This window comes from Penicillium waksmanii (genome assembly GCF_028829765.1).
Source record: "Penicillium waksmanii strain IBT 27052 chromosome Unknown utg000001l:1.0-4852451.0:1.0-4856178.0, whole genome shotgun sequence".
NCBI classification, from domain to species: Eukaryota; Fungi; Ascomycota; class Eurotiomycetes; order Eurotiales; family Aspergillaceae; genus Penicillium; species Penicillium waksmanii.
The window spans coordinates 1,126,058-1,142,375 of NW_026643248.1; the positions used below are offsets into that span (position 1 = coordinate 1,126,058).

Consider the following 16,318-nt stretch of genomic DNA (forward strand, 5'->3'; position numbering starts at 1 on the left):
CGTCTTTACCCTATCTTATACCTGAAATACGGTTTTTTATTAAACATTCAATATTCACATGAGGAAATTGCGCGATGAGTTTGATGCTAGGCTAGTGGTTTTTCTTTTTCTTTCTTTTAGTTCGAGGCTTTTAGAATTGGATTTGCTGAATTGTACCCAGGCTGTTATTTTATTAGTACTAGTTAACTGGTACTTTACACTACCTTGTCCTGTGACGTGGTAGTTTTTCTCTTTTGAATGGACTGATGGAATGAGTTACTGTTGTTATTAAGGTTCTATTAGCCCACTGGCACTTTGCCTCTAGAATTATTGGATGACTTAGATGGAAGACCAAGAAGAGTCCATGATCAGATACTTCTACTCTGTACCTTATAGTTAGTAACCCCGAGGACGTGATATGGTGCTAGTGTCCTATAGTTAGATACCGCCACATCATTCTATTCTCTATAAGCTGTCTTCATCTTTCCGATAAAATTCCCGATCAATCAATCTACCTCCCTATTCAGGCAAGACTGTCAGGGTTCAAGTTCTTGTCCCGTACTCCGTAGTTGTTTAGTCCGACGATCAAACCACCCGGAATTTGAAGCCGAGCAGTCATACTTATCTAGAGCAGAACTTGAACCGGCGAGATCTGCGCGCGGCTAGGAACAGGAACAGTGAACCGGTGGATTCGATTCGAGTCAGATCTGATCTGAGATTATCTGCTGTATCTGCGAAAGGTAAGGCTATAGTCTAGTTAATTCTATCTGTCTAATTGATGGCACAACGGGTCCAAGCTCTCCGTCCCCTCTTCGAGGCGAATGACCCGCAAAGGGAAAGGGCAGCTTGGAACCATTCTCCTGAATTAGACCAATTGGAAGTACTAGTAGATCACTACTCGTCCCCTTATCCTCAGTGGCCAAGACGTCCTGGCGTATTCTCGGCCCTTGTTCGGCTATATGTTAAGTACGTACTTAACTTCCAAGACTCCGTGTGCCCGAGCTGTAATAGCCGATACACTCCGAGACGTGAACTGAATGGGCGAGGGACCGGTCGGGCCGGCGGAGACGGATGCGGTGGGACTTGTTTGTTGGTTCGGGGCTGTTCTCCATGATTGACAGACATACTGGACTAGATCGAATAGAGCTGGATGGTGATGGACTATGCATGTAGCCTACTGGTGACTCTGGTAAGTTAGGTACGGAATCTGGGGTGTTTGAGAGGTGCATTTGTCGGTGATATTTGGCGAATTGAGGGAGATTTTAGGGAATTTTAGGGGGAAATATTGTGGATTATTGAGAGTGCGAGAAAATGCCGAGGGCGTCCGAGGGATGGCCGAGATGATGTCAGGATTACTCGCCGGATGAGGACGTGAGATCATGACATTGATTAGGGGGGTAGAAAATACAGAGGAGAGTACAAGGGGCAAAGTTGATCATGATTATAATATAATTTCAGAAATTAGAAAGAGGGATGTTGGCATTAGAATCCGATCCGATCTATACAGATCTGTAGTATAACTAGGGTTAGCCGTAGATCTCCAGTCTTCCCATCTCCCGGGACCGACCCGTTACTCTTCCATTTCCATTTCCATTTCCATACTTTCCAATACTTTCATTTGTATTTCGTCTTGTGGGGTTGCCTCCCCAAGACTATTTTAAGTCCAGTCTCCCCGGCCTTTTCTTCTTTTTTCTCCTTCCCCATATTGTTCTAGACACTCTCCCCTCTTTCACCTTCACAATGGCTGCTTCGGCCCTCCTGAAGAGCCGTGTTCGACGGCCCTCTTATCTCAACAAGCTTGCCAAAGCTGAGGATCTGATCCATCTCTTCCCTCATGGCTCGTATATCGGCTGGTCCGGCTTCACGGGTGTGGGATACCCCAAGTACGTTGCTTCCAATATCTTTTTCAATCCTGGGTGACACAGGGTGACAATTGGCACGGCAATTGCTAACCAACGAACAACTATTCAGGATGGTCCCGACAGCTCTGGCAGACCACGTTGAAAAGAACAACCTCCAAGGCCAACTAAAGTATAATCTCTTCGTGGGCGCCTCCTCAGGCGCAGAGACGGAGAACCGTTGGGCTCGCCTCAACATGATCGAGCGGCGAAGCCCGCATCAGGTCGGAAAGGAAATCGCAAAGGGCATCAACAATGGCCAGATTAAATTCTTCGATAAGCATCTGAGCATGTTTCCCTCGGATTTGGTCTATGTAAGTGCTGCCCTCAGCGCAGCTCGGGATTTCCCGCCGCGGAGAGCTATCGTCCAAGATCGACGCTAATCATTTCTCTCCACCTTTTAGGGCTACTATACTCTCGACAAGCCAAAGAATAAAATCGATGTGGCCGTGATTGAGGCCTCCGCCATCACAGAGGGTGGCGGGATCATCCCCGGTGCCTCGGTGGGTGCATCACCGGAATTGGTGCAAATGGCCGACAAGGTGATTATCGAGGTGAACACATCCAGCCCTTCCTTCGAGGGCCTGCACGATATCGTCGGCTCGGATCTACCCCCCGGACGCAAGCCGTACCTTATTATGGCCCCGGAGGACCGCATCGGTACCTCTTACATCCCCGTCGACCCGGAGAAGGTCGTCGCGATCGTCGAATCCAACTACCCAGACCAGACACAGCCCAATGCACCAGAAGACGAAGGCTCGCAAGCCATCGCAGCCAATCTGATTGAATTCCTCAAACACGAAGTCCACCACGGCCGCCTCCCACCCAATCTCCTCCCCATCCAATCCGGCATCGGAAACATCGCCAACGCCGTCGTCGGCGGTCTCAGCAAGGGCGGCGCAAACTTCAGCAACCTGAAAGTCTGGACCGAAGTCCTACAAGACTCCTTCCTCGACCTATTCGACAGCGGCAACCTGGACTTCGCCACCGCAACCTCAATCCGCTTCTCACCAGAGGGTTTCAAGCGATTCTATGATAACTGGGAAAAGTACGCGGGAAAGCTCCTCCTCCGCTCCCAGCAAGTCTCCAACTCCCCTGAAATCATCCGTCGTCTGGGTGTCATCGGCATGAACACCCCCGTCGAAGTCGACATCTACGCCCACGCCAACAGTACCTGCGTAATGGGATCGCGCATGCTGAATGGCCTCGGCGGTTCGGCCGATTTCCTGCGTAATTCGAAGTATAGTATTATGCATACTCCGTCTACTCGACCTAGCAAGGTTGATCCTACCGGCGTGAGCTGTATCGTGCCGTTCGCTACGCATGTTGATCAGACGGAGCATGATCTTGATGTTATTGTTACGGAGCAAGGTCTCGCGGATGTTCGGGGTTTGTCACCACGAGAGCGTGCGAGGGTTATTATTAAGAAATGCTCGCATCCGGATTATTATCCTATTCTTACGGATTATCTTGATCGTGCTGAGTTTGAGTGTCTCCGGAAGGGAATGGGTCATGAGCCGCATCTGCTTTTTGAGGCGTTTAAGATGCATAAAAATTTGCAGGAGAAGGGCACTATGAAGATTGATTCTTGGGAGTAAAATGCCACTGCCCATGTGGTTCAGGAATATTGGATACTGGGTTTGGGAGGACTGTATATAATCAAAGCGGGTTTTATCTAAAATATCTTTAAATTGACAAATTTATATGATTTTCTTGTTCTCTTGTCGAGCTACCTAGTACTAGGTAGTACTATTGAGCTGGCTTGAGTCTAGCATGTGGATCTTGAAATTAAGTATTACACTACTTGTAGCGTGGCCCAGTGAGAGGCTATATAATAATGCCTTACTAGGGAGTCGTGATTGGCGTGTGCATCGAAGCTGAGAAAGCTGTCAATTATATATATTGTTGGGTCTAAGCTATAGACTCAAAGCTGCAAGGACACCAACAGCTTGGAAGAGGCTTTTTCTTTTTCTTTTCTGAAGTAGAATAGTATTGAATTTGATGTTTTTCACCTGGGCATGTATGTATATCCAATATAAGCGTAAAATAAGAAAAATAAATTCCAGCCCAAAACTCCAAGCTATCAATTGAACCAAGCAAAAAAGATCCGCAAAACAAAAGCGATATTTCCAACAACATAGTAGTAGCCACCGGATAATAGTTATCGACTGGCTCAAAAAATTTTGGGATCAGAACGTCTCCAAGATATCACTCCCAAACAAAATAATCATAATCGTCCCAATATTCAGCGTCGAAGAAAGGCATTTGAATTTTATTCCGATGGCGGTTGGTATGATCCCCCAGTAAATCTGCTGAAAATGGAAGCAAGCAGGCTGGGCGAATCTTCAGACTTGCGTCGGGCCCAGCCGTGGTCGACGTTGTAGTGCTTGGTATCTTGGAGTCCGGCGAAGAGGCCGCGACCGGCAGTGGATCGCTGTTATGTTTAGTTAGTATACGTTTTCTTCTTTTTTTTATTTTTTTTATTTTTCAAATTCTTCCAATGTTTCTCGCGTTGATGTGAAGAGGTGAATTGAAATTTGTAAAAAGGGAATTAAATACGTACTCGATGTTCCTTGTCCGGATTGCGAACCCAGTAGTCTGCGCCAAAGTCGTTTTGCAGACGGGCTGCTTCGGTGGTTTTGGGGGAGGGCATCGTTCTTGTGGTTTGATGGATTGAGTAGTAGTAATCAATGAGTGGAATGCCGTAGTTGTAATGGTAATTGTCACTGTTTCAGTGTGATCTGAAATGATGAATGTTCTTGAGGATGAATGATGTATAGGACGTCTCGAAGAGAAGTTCCTTTTATATCTTTCTTCAATCTATAGATGAAAAGCACAGCCACTGCTTGGTTTGGCCGATGGCACGACGCCGCCGGCCGACCCCGAACCATATCAAAGTTAATGGTACCAGTTCATCGGTTCCGACTCGGCTTCAGCCTCATCTCTACCTATCGTACGGTAGGGAATCGTACGGTAGGGTTGGTACCCTACAGGGAGAAAACGGCTGGATGAACCAGTCACACCCTGCGTTATTTTCACTGGTATCACGATCTACGGCCCGCGATTGGGCCCTTGCCTGATTCCGGGGCCGAATTTGTTCAGTCGTTGAATTTGGTTGGTTCGTTGGGCATGAGTCGTGACGTCGATCGGTGAGTAGTGTGGTACGGCCGACGCTCTACACCACGCGGATGATAATTTTCCGGGGTTGGATTTCGGATTTACCGAGTGGCTTAGCTGTCCGTTTCTGTGCGTTAGATTGCGCATTTGGTGGTATCTAGGGGTTTCTGGAGTGTTGTTTGAGAGTCAGGCGGTGGAAGGATTCGGGTGGCATGATGGTGGCGTTGGCAGTGGTACGGTATGTGGTGTGGTGTGGTATGGATTTATTGAAGCAATGGGAGGTTTCGGAACTTGATTTGTCGCCGATAATTTCTTAGATTTTAGTGATAATGGATTGGTTGGAAGATTTTGAGGTTCTTTGCAAATAAATACTAGTACTTTGTTGTAGAGGCCCTGCGTTGGAGCTGTGTGACGGCAACCTTGGAAAGCAGGAACGGCGACATCAAGGTCTCTCATTGGATTAAACAGAGAATGCTATAATAAATCTAGTTTAAAATTTTAAGATATTTCCCATTTGACTTGGCCGCATTCCAAGGTTTATCTTCCGGGTTATGGTGATAAGAACTTGAGCCCATCACCGAGGTAGCTTTGCTTCCATCAGAATATCCGATAACCAGCATTCCAACTCACTGCTATATCACTCTTTGTTACTCCTGTCGAGGCTAGTAAGGCAATGCCCCAGCCAACTTGAGCAGTTTCTCGGTCTTGATAGGCTTAGTAATTGGCTCATCCCTCTCTAAAGGATCAACAACTTCCTGCCCATCAACCTCAACCTTAGCCTTTCCATGGGAAAAAAGATTCGTATGCGGCCAGTGCGTAGTCGTCTCATAATTCTCAAACAGATCTTTCTTCAGAAGGCGATCTTCCTCTGACATCCATTTCGCAGGGGTGTAGGTCACATATGCAATGGTCCGGATAAGATCCGACTCGCCGAATTGAGCCCAGTGCATCTGCCTCGAATCCCAGAGAATCAAGTCTCCCGGCTCGGCACAGACTTTGACCAGTTCACATCCGTGTGAGCGGTACCAGTCAAGATCTTTCTCTTGAAAAGGATGGAAGTCTTCATGCTTGGCCGTTCGCCAGGGAGTAGGGCCCTTGACTGGGTTTTCGTCGAAGAATTGATTGAAGAGAGGAGCAGATTTTTTCATCACCACTAGGCCGCCATCTTTAGGACCTGCTTCAGAGAGGTTGACGATTCCTTGGACGCAGCGGAGGCCTCGGCGTTTGGGGGCTTGATCAACGTGTGGCCAGGGGGTTGAGTCGTATTCACCAACAATGGACTGGGGTAGGGTGATGTTTACAGTATCGAAGGAAACCACTAGCTCATCGGTTTCCCAGAGCTTGGTAAAGGGTTCTATCACGCCAGGGTCACTGGAAAGTATGGAATTGAGTTATTATGCTGATCCTGAATGATTGGATGAGAAGTTGTGGATGGTAGACTTGCCATCTGATATCCCACATGTATTTCTCATGCGCAGCAGAGAAATGAAGATACATCCCTCCTTTCCAATTTTGAGGAAGATTCTCCTTTTTCCAGGTGCTCTTGTCGTTGCGATCGAAGCCTAGCCCAAATGACTCCAGCCAAGTCAAGGCGTCGGTTTGATATTGCTGTGCACGCTCTTTGGATAGGGCATTCTTGATAACAGTGTAGCCATACCGAAAGAAATCATCACGCCAGTCACCAGTGGGAGATCGCTCTTGTAACTTTTGTGGGACAGGCGTAACAGTGTCGGCAGTTTCAATACGTGAAGGTGCCATTGTGATCTCTCTGAAGTGATATTGTTGATCAAACAAGGAGCGTCTTAGGGGTTGAACAAAACAAACTTCATAACAAGAGAGCGCTGGGTCTTGAGGGAGGCTTTAAATCCGATTAGACAGAGTGCTACTCCAGTCGGAAACGGAGCATCCGAGCCCTCTAGTTCTGGTTTTCCTCTCCATAACCCGAGGCGAAGAAAGACCAAGATCATCAATTCACTAAACAAGGCTGGGGCCCACCAGAACCCCCCCTACTCGCCCGAGCTCGGCCGCGCGAATTTATTGGGCTCCCCACATGCTTAGGAAATGCTTCTACTTGACCTCCACCTTCCGATGGAAATTCGAGAGCAATATGAATTCAAAAACAATACCAAATGCCCGAGCGTTCTTGATGCATCACCCTTCCCGTTCCTGTTCGCCTTTGCCACATAAACACCCATAATCACGATGCCCTTGTCTGTGCCAGTCGCAACGCGTTCTATAGATCCGCCTTCGGTGGGTAGGAACAACTACCAGCCGTTTGGCTTTCGCGAAGAGGTCTTACCCAAAGGATGGAGCCAGAACGGATCGCGTCCACTACCTTGTGATATCCATGCCTCGCACGACGTCAAAATCAAAGTTCGTGACGGTTGCAACTTATACTGCGACATCTACCGACCGGTCGATTCAACAGAGCCCGTGGCTGCAATCCTAGCCTGGAGTCCATTTGGGAAGAAGTACAATGGGATTACCATGTTAAAGAACCTTCCATGGAATCTTGGAATTCCCGATGGAGTTCTGAGCGGTCTAGAGAAGTTCGAAGGACCCGATCCTGCCGAGTTTGTTCCTCGTGGATTCGCTATTGTCAATGTGGATGCTCGGGGTTCCGGCGATTCTGAAGGGATTGTTGGGATTATGGGGTCACAGGAGGCCGAGGATGGATATGATGTGATCGAAGCAATTGCCAAAATGCCGTGGTGTAATGGGAATATTGGCTTGGCTGGGAACTCGCACTTGGCTATTGTCCAGTGGTTCATTGCTGCATTGCAACCACCTTCCCTTAAAGCCATTGCTCCATGGGAAGCCTGCGGTGATCTTTACAGGGAACAGTTTGTCCGAGGCGGTATATTCGACGCGGGCTTGTTTGACTTCATCATCGACCACAATATTCAGGGTCACGGAGGCGTGGAGGACTTTCACGAGATGTACCGTCGCCATTCTCGAGCCGATTCGCTGTATTGGAAGGACAAACGTGCGGACATCGCGAAAATCCAAATCCCAGCATACATTACAGCATCATATACCAGCTTTGTGCACACCATGGGATCTATACGAGGGTGGCTCCAGGTTGCAACCTCTGAGAAATGGCTTCGCCTGTGCCCTTGGCAGGAATGGTACGATATCTGGAACTGCAAGGACTCAACCGATGAACTTGCAACATTTTTCGACTACTACTTGAACGGCAAGCAGAATGGGTGGGAGACCACACCCAAAGTCCGTACCACAATTCTTCGATTCAATCAGGATCCCTTGTACAATATCGCCGAGAACGACTACCCGATACCGCGCACCGATTACAAGAAAGTGTATTTTCACAACGACGGTCGTCTGGGCTTCGAAACTCCTTCGTCTGCGGCATCGGTTTCCTATCAAGCTGAAAAATACCAGGACTGTGCCGCATTCACCTACACATTCCCCAACAAGACACGATTGGCGGGAATCCCAAAGGCAGTCCTGTTCATGTCTTGCCCGGATTTCCACGATATGGATGTCTACGTCCTGCTGCGCAAGCTAGATGTACAAGGGAAGGCCCTACTAAACCTCAATATTCCCTGGTCAAGCATTGCTCAGCATGGAGTCACCCCAGAGACGCTTGACAAGGTACCGCGACGTAACATGAATAATCTCATGTTCCATGTTGGATCGCTGGGAATCCTGCGAGCGTCGCGTCGAGCAATCGATGAGTCGAAATCGATCCACGAAAACTACCCCTTCCATACCCACGATCGCGACGAGTATATTGTCCCTGGAGAGGTTGTTCGATTGGAGATCGGGATCTGGGCCATGGGGGTAGAGTACGAGGCTGGGGAAAGTATCCAGATCGAGATCCATGGCAACAGTCCACTGCTTCGTGGGGAGTTCAAGGATGACAATGAATTTTCGGGTGCTGCATCGCATGGGAAGCATATTGTTCATTTTGGAGGAGATTATGCGTCACATGTCATACTGCCTTTTGTTTAATTCTCATGTCTATAGTTAAGGTAGTAATGTGATTCCATTGCTCTCTGTTGACGCACTCAAGTGTATGAAGGGCTTCCTCCAGAAGTGTAGCAGCTATTTGTAATTTTGCATTATTTGCTCCGCTAGCTCCATCTATCCTCATATTCCTTCTACATTCAGATAGCTCAAAATAAATATTTACATCCTTCATGGCTCTGCTGGGCTGTGATGCCTCGGACATCCAAGATCGCCTTCCATGTGCCGTGTCCTCTCTTGGATATCTCTAGTCATTTACATACATCCACCACTTTCATGGTTCTGAGCTTCTGTCAAACATTACAGGAAATTCCATCAAGCGAATTTTGAGTGAGTTGGTTACCTCGGTTGATTTCTCCACCTGCATTGCCGGGGTGGACTGGAGATGCGCTACGCGACGCCACCACAAAGCTTTCTCGGCCCAGCTCGGGCGAGATGGATCGTAACTGCCACCACCAACATTGAGAAGTGGGATTTGACTACTGCAACCGGGGCCCTTTCTTTCATGGGTTCAGAGACACCACTTCCTTCACTGCATTAACAATCGGCTCCACATCAGGTTGCGGGGCCCCACGATCGGACCGGATAGCCATGGTTGCTGTATAAAGCAGGGCTCGCCTGAGCGGGAAAGGATAGTATTACAAAGTATCAGACTATTAGTCATGGATGCTAAGAATGGAACAACTGAGGTAGCTCACCTTGAGTCTGCCCTGTCTAAACCGGGGCATCACAATTCCACAGGAACAGTCACCTTGCTCGAGGGAGGGGAAATTATTTTGATTCCCACCCCTTCTCCTGATCCCCGTGGTAAGTGATAATTCAATCTATTTTGGCCTCATGTTTTTATATGCTGACCTTTTAGATCCACTCAACCTTCCCAATGCTCAGAAATGGGCTATTGATATTATTCTGGGGATGTGTAAGTTTCGTCTCTCTTTCCATTAATAGGTGCCGTCTAACCGAGAATGAATCTACAGTTGCTGTTTTTAGTGTCCTCATAACTTCCGGCATGGGTCCGATTCTGACCAATATTATGGCCTTCTACGATAATGACCCTCGAACGACAGACCTGATGACCTATCCGACTTTGTTTATGGGGATTGGGAACATCATCTCCATGCCACTTGCTATGGCCATCGGTCGTCGTCCTGTATTCTTGGCTTCTGTTCTGCTCCTCACCGTGGGCTCGATTTGGTGCGCTGCAAGTCAGAGCTTGGACTCCCATATTGCTGGTCGGAATATTCTTTCTTTGGCAGCCGGGCAATCCGAGGCTTTATGTCCATTGATTATCCAGGTACGTTGTTGGCAGTTTCGAATGACCAAATGAAAAGGCTAATAGTGGTGTTTTCAAGGAAATACACTTCGTTCACGAGCGTAGTAGCAAGCTCGCCTGGTTCAGTGCCACACAATCTATCGGCACCGCAGCCCTCACTATCGCCACAGCCTATATCGTGAACGCCCTCGGTTGGCGATGGTGGTACGGAATCATCGCGATTGCAAGCGGCGTAGTCTTCATACTATCCTTCTGTGCTGTCCCCGAATCATTATATCCCCGACCAAGCGACGCATATGATGGCCTCGTCCACGTCTACCACGAAGGCGAGCCCGTCTCCGTTGTCCGAGCCACTCAAAAAACCAGAGTTCCAATAGACAACACACGGTACAAAGCCCGCACGCTATCTCACAGCCTTAAAATATTCCACAGGCCCGCGGACTGGTCAAAAGCCATCACCTGCGGGAAGCAAATGGCGCAATGTGTTCTCTTCCCTAATATCCTCTGGGTGATTCTATTGAACAGCGTTGCGCTTGGTATCTACGTGATCGTCGTCACTGAATTCAGCGCCATCCTCTCCAGTCCTCCTTATAATTACCCATCCTCAGCCTTGGGTCTCGTTCAAGGCGGACAAATCGTCGTATCCTTCTTATTGGTTCCGGTCCTGGGATATGGCGGCGACAAGCTAACGCAGTGGATCGCAAAACACCGCAACGGCGTCGCTGAGCCTGAAATTCGTCTCATTCCAATGGTTCTCCCCGTTGCAGCTCTCATCATCTCATCCGTGATTTTCGGCCGCGCGGGCTCGAGCCCATACGAGTGGTCCCCGTGGGCAATAACAATAACCTTCAACGGGATATATTTTGCATTTATCGGTGTCATCTTAGTCGGGTATACATACTCGCTTGATAGTTATCCAGAGCGAGCAGCGCCCATTTTAGTGCTCATTTGCGCTATCAGAGGCCTCATTTCGTTTGGAATTTCGTTCGGGGTTACGAAATTTGTGAAGGAGCAGGGGTACCAGGGGGCTTTTAATATTTGCGCCAGTATTACTGGTGCTGTTGCAGTTTTCGGCTTGCCGGTCTTTCTGTGGGGGCACAAAGTGAGAGCAATCACTATGAAGTATGCAGTCGATCATAAAACTGCCCAGGGATGAGGTGGGTCAAATGATAGATCACTACTGTTTTCTACCGCCATCAAGTGACCAGGCGATCAATTATTGTAGCAACAAATTTGAATAGCACTGGAAGGTATACTTCGAAAATGCCTTCAACGTATCCATGGATATACATTATACTATTGGTAAACCGTTTTCATGTCACTTTCATAGATCACCCATCAAGGCCAAATTTATAAGCTCCGCCGAGGGAAACACCTGCCCGAAATAAGGTACCATCTCTTCCTGCTCCATCGTCTCCGATAGCCCCCAAGCACCAAACTCTCCACTCTGCATCTGCGGTACGCTACTCAAACATAATCCCGACTGAGACGGATACAGATCCGAATCTGGAGGTGACGAAGAAGAGGAGCCAAAATTGCACCCTGGGGCATCCTGGAATAGGAACCGCATTATTGCATCCGTACTTGTTAGCGAATTCCACAATCGTGGAAAAGCTACAAGTCTAACAATTTTCGCTAGTACGTTGCGGTCAACTCTGCTCATGTATGCTGGGCGCACAGTATCGTATAGATGTGTAAGACGTCTGAGAACGAGAATTCCATCGTGTCGTGTTTCTGCGATGGACTGCTCGACCATTTTCAGACTCAATGCGACCAGATCCTTCTGTTCAGATACTTGAATTGGTGATCGCCGTCGTTGGAAGCAGATGAGATCGAGAGCTAGAAATATTCCTGCCGAGGCGACTGCGGAATTGACAGACCAAAATTTGTGGTAGACCGGGTTTGAATTGTTGTATGTACGTTGAAGGATTTGTTTCGCGATTATGATGCCCGGATCGAGGACTGTGTGGGACGATGGCGAGGAATCATCGAGAACTTTCGGAAGCATGGCGACATAGAGGGCTAGTCGCCAAGATTCGACGCAGTTAAGGGCTAAATTATACTGGATGGTGTTCCAGAGCGGGTCGTCATGGATGGAGTCGTTCGGGGGTGGTGGAAAACAAGCACGGACGTTGTCTACTTCTTCGAAGCATGCTTGCAGTGCGCCAGGGCTCAGTTCCTTGGCCGGGGTGATGTTATTGCGGGCCATGGTAGCAACTCGAGCCATGAATTTGTGATATTCGATATGGGGGGAGGGAGTAGTTCCCATTACAGTGGTGAATGAACCAGGGTGGATGGACACTGGACGTGACCAAATTGTCATCCTATGGACGAGTTAGATATACCATCAAAGACCGGGATTGTTAGTGGGACACACACCAATCGCAAATGACAAGAGTCCACCATAGTCTTTGATGGACGATTTGTTGGACCCTGTTGATACCCCCCATTTCCGTATTCGACGTATCACCAGCATGGTCCATACCGATAAGCCTAGCAACATTGACCGCCAGACCATGGAGGATATATTCTCGAGTTGACTCTCCCATGTTTTTGTGCACGAGATTCAGGATTGCAACTGTCTGTACTGTAGACAACGCAGGGTTTCGAGTGTAGTCGGCCAAATCCAATTCCCTCAATGCAGCTTCATACCAGGTACGGGCTAATCCGCATGGATTCTTTCCCAGCGAAGATACTGTTGAAGGCGTTTGATGAGAGAAGTTTTCGTAAAGTAGCTGAATCCCGTGCAAATCTTCTTCGCTCATAAAATATACCCCAACCTAGTATCCATCAGTTTGCAGATCTCAATGTAGTATTGACGGGGAAACGTACAGCTAGTAAGCTTAAATATACTGCAATCCAGCCGTGATTCATGAAAGATTCCTTCTCATGTTCGATCAAGGTATCCCAGAAAGCATTATGCTCTTCCCTAAATGTGGTATCATCAACGGCATAATGCACCCAGCCCAACTGCACCAAGGAGAAATCAATTATCCTTTCACTCCATCGCCGGGTAGGCAGAATGAGTTTCACGCTATTTTCCCGGGGGCGAGTGATATTGGCAATTTTTGGGGTAGGCTCCACGGAAAACCCAAAGGCCTGGGTTTGAAAGTCACTCATGATTCTATCCGAGGATTGCGGGTCCGGGGGAGGCACAGGAGAAGACGCCGTTTCAAGCTTGACCAGTTCTGGGCGGGAGAGTGCCAGTTCTAATTGTCTGATGCGGAGCTTCAAGCTCTGGTTCTCTCGCACGAGATTTGACGACTCCGGGTTAGTTGTAGCGGTATCCTGCCCTTCTGTACCTGCATCAAGGGCACTGACCATGTTCAGCATTCCTTCGGACTCTTAACAGAGCTTGGACAGGATTGAGAGAAACCCACATCGTTATTTTCCCTCCCACTTTTACAACTTCTCGCATACAATCAGCCGTATCGCCTCGTTGTATGCATTGTCTGCAGGGAATTGTCTTGGAACACTTCACCTTCCTGCGAGAGCACGGGATGCACGATCGAGGAATGCGCTGGGTCTCCCGGACCTGCTGTGGCATGCTGTCTGGATAATTAATTCTAGCAGCGGCAATAGAAGCGTCACTGCGCTGGAACACCTCACAAAGTCCGGATTTCCTCAGACTGGAGTCTCGGGTGAGTTCGGGTGAGTTCGGGCCAGTCCTTGGCCAGCTGACATTTCATACCAACAGTGGAGACGAAAGAATAGCGGGTGGTGACTTGCGGCAGTAGGTAATATGTTTACTGCCGGGTGGGGTAGTCATCTCCTACTTAAGGCGCTCTGTAGGGGCAACCGACTCAGCAGTAGTTACTGGTTTCACGCAAAGGTTTTATGTTTGTGGCCTGGGGTACTATTCCAGTACACATCTCATTGGAATGTCCATTCCGTCCCAAAGGTTCCCTGGTACCTAGCCAAGTACGGTTATGGGTAGCTTCTAGGGTTTCTAATGCCAGGCTTGCTTTATAGTACCACTTTTGGTATTATTAACCTATCTCTGAAATTTTCAACATATTCCTTGCAACTTGGTTGTTCTAATGGTATGGTTTCCTATTACATATAAACGTTGGAAGTCTATAAGTGCCGACTCGGACGGCCGCTGGGACGGCCAGCCTAAATTGCCCGCCGAGAGACCTACTGAGCCGAGCCGGTTGCCGCTATGGAACACAGCACTACTTACTCCATGTTTTCAGGTGCAGTGAGCCTCAATATAGGGCCGTGGAAGCTCCTATGTATAGATAATAGTATTCTTTAATTTAGCAATATCTCATAAACAAAAAACGCTTGAATTGGACATGCGCTTAGTAGTATTTACTAATCACTTCTTCAGCATCCACGATGATGGAACTTGAGCGTACTGCAAGTCCTATCTTTTTTCGATCCTGTAAGTCAACACTCGTCAGCGCTGACAGATTCACGTGTACATATCTTGGTTTAGAAAAGAGCAAGAGTAAAGTGATTGACTCACCTCAAAGTCCCCGGAAATCGCCACAATATCGTCATTTGAACCCAGTTGCGCAGATTTCACAATGCGATGATATCCCTGAATACCAACCCAACCGGGAACTAAAGCTTCGTCGTTCTCCGTTACGGGGCGAATAGCGTGAATGAGCTCCCATGACGTGTTGATCTGGAACCCCTTCAAAGGTCGGCCATGGAGATCCAACATAACTTGTTTTCCAGGGATCCTATAGCCAAATTGTGTATCTGGGATATTAGATCCATGGATTAAATCAAAGCCTGATATGTATGTGTCTTCATCTTCAACAAGGACAGAGACCGCAATTTTCAAAATTGGGTAAGAGACAGGGATTGTATGGGTTTTAGCCTTAATATGGGGAATTCGTCGAGGCTCACCCACCATGAATTCGTAAGTGGAGGGTGACAGGATTCTTTGCCAATGTAGACACTCATCGGAATCCGCTGTCTGTCTGCTCCAATCTGTCATAGGACAAGTTGCATCTTCGATCATCATATATTGATCTCGTATGTTCTCATTTTTAAGCCACTGCTTTCTCCAGTCATGAACCTTGAGGGGCCAGACACAGTTTGAATGGGTATATCGATATAAAAGTCTCCAGTCTTGAAAGCCCTCTTCGGTTAAGAAATTGAAATAGCCTCGTTTGCCATGGAGCAAAAACCTCGTTCGCCAGAATTGCTGGCTTTCAAATAAAGGGACCATGGCTTTCGAGGAAAGTCTGAGATTGAAAAAGTCGATGGTGGAGAGATATTGAGCAATGTGAAACCGAACTTCCAGTGGAAGGAATTGGAAACAGTCATGAGACCCTGCTTGAAAGTCGACTTTCCCGTGTTGTGCCCTTGGAATGCCACCATTTTTGCTCCTACGGGGTCGAACAAATCTTTGGATGTATAGACTTTCCAATGATTTGATTCCCCAATAATTCTCCTCCTCCGTCTGTGGTCTTAAATATCTGTCAAACGTGTAAGAAAACTATGGGGGCTCATGGAATCCACATACGTGGTTTATACTTTGGCCGCGGTGTCTCTTGCAGTATCCCAACCAACTTGTTAAGATGGGGGTGGACTGTCAAAATGTTTTCTTAGCCTTTGCCAGCAGAAACTATGAATTAAAACTTTGGTCTCTTTACTGAGGTTAATATGTCTCGTCCGAACGGTGCCAAGAAACATACTGAGACAGTTTATAGATCCTGATGGCTCAAAGGTTTCAACTTCAATCGTCAGCGGTACTTCCTTAATTTGAAATCACCCTTTTAAACGCTTATAACTGACTGTCTTCCAAATTTTCTATTGGATCCCGCCATGCACATAATCTACAGCAAGACTCAGGAATCTCCATCCTAATCCAGAACTCGGATTAGAAATGCTCAGGTTTTGTTATGGGAAAAGTAAAGAAGGTTCTCTTGGTTAAACGTTTTTTGTGAATCGTCATTAAGCACTGGCAGCTGATGTGGTTAATTTATCGTGGCCAACTCTTGCAGGATACTAGTGGAATCGCGATGACAACTCTCATTTATACCCATCAGCGTTCCATCATCAAAGCATAAGGTACTACTGTAGTTATGTGTTGCGGCCTTCC

The 16,318-nt window shown here is 47.7% G+C and overlaps 7 protein-coding genes across 7 annotated transcripts; 3 read left to right on the plus strand and 4 right to left on the minus strand.

The window, feature by feature from the left end:
* Window positions 1-1,719: 1,719 nt before the first annotated feature.
* On the plus strand, window positions 1,720-3,475 carry coaT (acetyl-CoA hydrolase ACH1; the record flags this gene model as incomplete). The annotated part of the gene is made up of 3 exons (XM_057259620.1): window positions 1,720-1,862; window positions 1,951-2,191; window positions 2,282-3,475. 3 exons carry the CDS (start codon window positions 1,720-1,722, stop codon window positions 3,473-3,475), a joined length of 1,578 nt encoding a protein of 525 aa, XP_057127452.1.
* Window positions 3,476-4,149: 674 nt separating this feature from the next.
* N7481_000402 (uncharacterized protein) lies at window positions 4,150-4,530 on the minus strand (the record flags this gene model as incomplete). The annotated part of the gene is made up of 2 exons (XM_057259621.1): window positions 4,150-4,311; window positions 4,441-4,530. The coding sequence occupies 2 exons, from the start codon at window positions 4,528-4,530 to the stop codon at window positions 4,150-4,152; spliced, it is 252 nt and encodes an 83-aa protein (XP_057127453.1).
* Window positions 4,531-5,656: 1,126 nt separating this feature from the next.
* Window positions 5,657-6,752, minus strand: N7481_000403 (uncharacterized protein; the record flags this gene model as incomplete). The annotated part of the gene is made up of 2 exons (XM_057259622.1): window positions 5,657-6,365; window positions 6,454-6,752. 2 exons carry the CDS (start codon window positions 6,750-6,752, stop codon window positions 5,657-5,659), a joined length of 1,008 nt encoding a protein of 335 aa, XP_057127454.1.
* Window positions 6,753-7,196: 444 nt separating this feature from the next.
* Window positions 7,197-8,969, plus strand: N7481_000404 (CocE/NonD family hydrolase; the record flags this gene model as incomplete). The annotated part of the gene is made up of 1 exon (XM_057259623.1): window positions 7,197-8,969. The coding sequence occupies one exon, from the start codon at window positions 7,197-7,199 to the stop codon at window positions 8,967-8,969; it is 1,773 nt and encodes a 590-aa protein (XP_057127455.1).
* A 677-nt stretch (window positions 8,970-9,646) lies between these two features.
* N7481_000405 (uncharacterized protein) lies at window positions 9,647-11,413 on the plus strand (the record flags this gene model as incomplete). Its single annotated transcript, XM_057259624.1, has 4 exons — window positions 9,647-9,791; window positions 9,847-9,903; window positions 9,962-10,278; window positions 10,337-11,413. The coding sequence occupies 4 exons, from the start codon at window positions 9,647-9,649 to the stop codon at window positions 11,411-11,413; spliced, it is 1,596 nt and encodes a 531-aa protein (XP_057127456.1).
* A 168-nt stretch (window positions 11,414-11,581) lies between these two features.
* On the minus strand, window positions 11,582-13,590 carry N7481_000406 (fungal specific transcription factor domain-containing protein; the record flags this gene model as incomplete). Its single annotated transcript, XM_057259625.1, has 3 exons — window positions 11,582-12,581; window positions 12,637-13,037; window positions 13,090-13,590. 3 exons carry the CDS (start codon window positions 13,588-13,590, stop codon window positions 11,582-11,584), a joined length of 1,902 nt encoding a protein of 633 aa, XP_057127457.1.
* Window positions 13,591-14,649: 1,059 nt separating this feature from the next.
* On the minus strand, window positions 14,650-14,929 carry N7481_000407 (uncharacterized protein; the record flags this gene model as incomplete). The annotated part of the gene is made up of 2 exons (XM_057259626.1): window positions 14,650-14,688; window positions 14,729-14,929. 2 exons carry the CDS (start codon window positions 14,927-14,929, stop codon window positions 14,650-14,652), a joined length of 240 nt encoding a protein of 79 aa, XP_057127458.1.
* Between the last annotated feature and the right edge of the window lie 1,389 nt (window positions 14,930-16,318).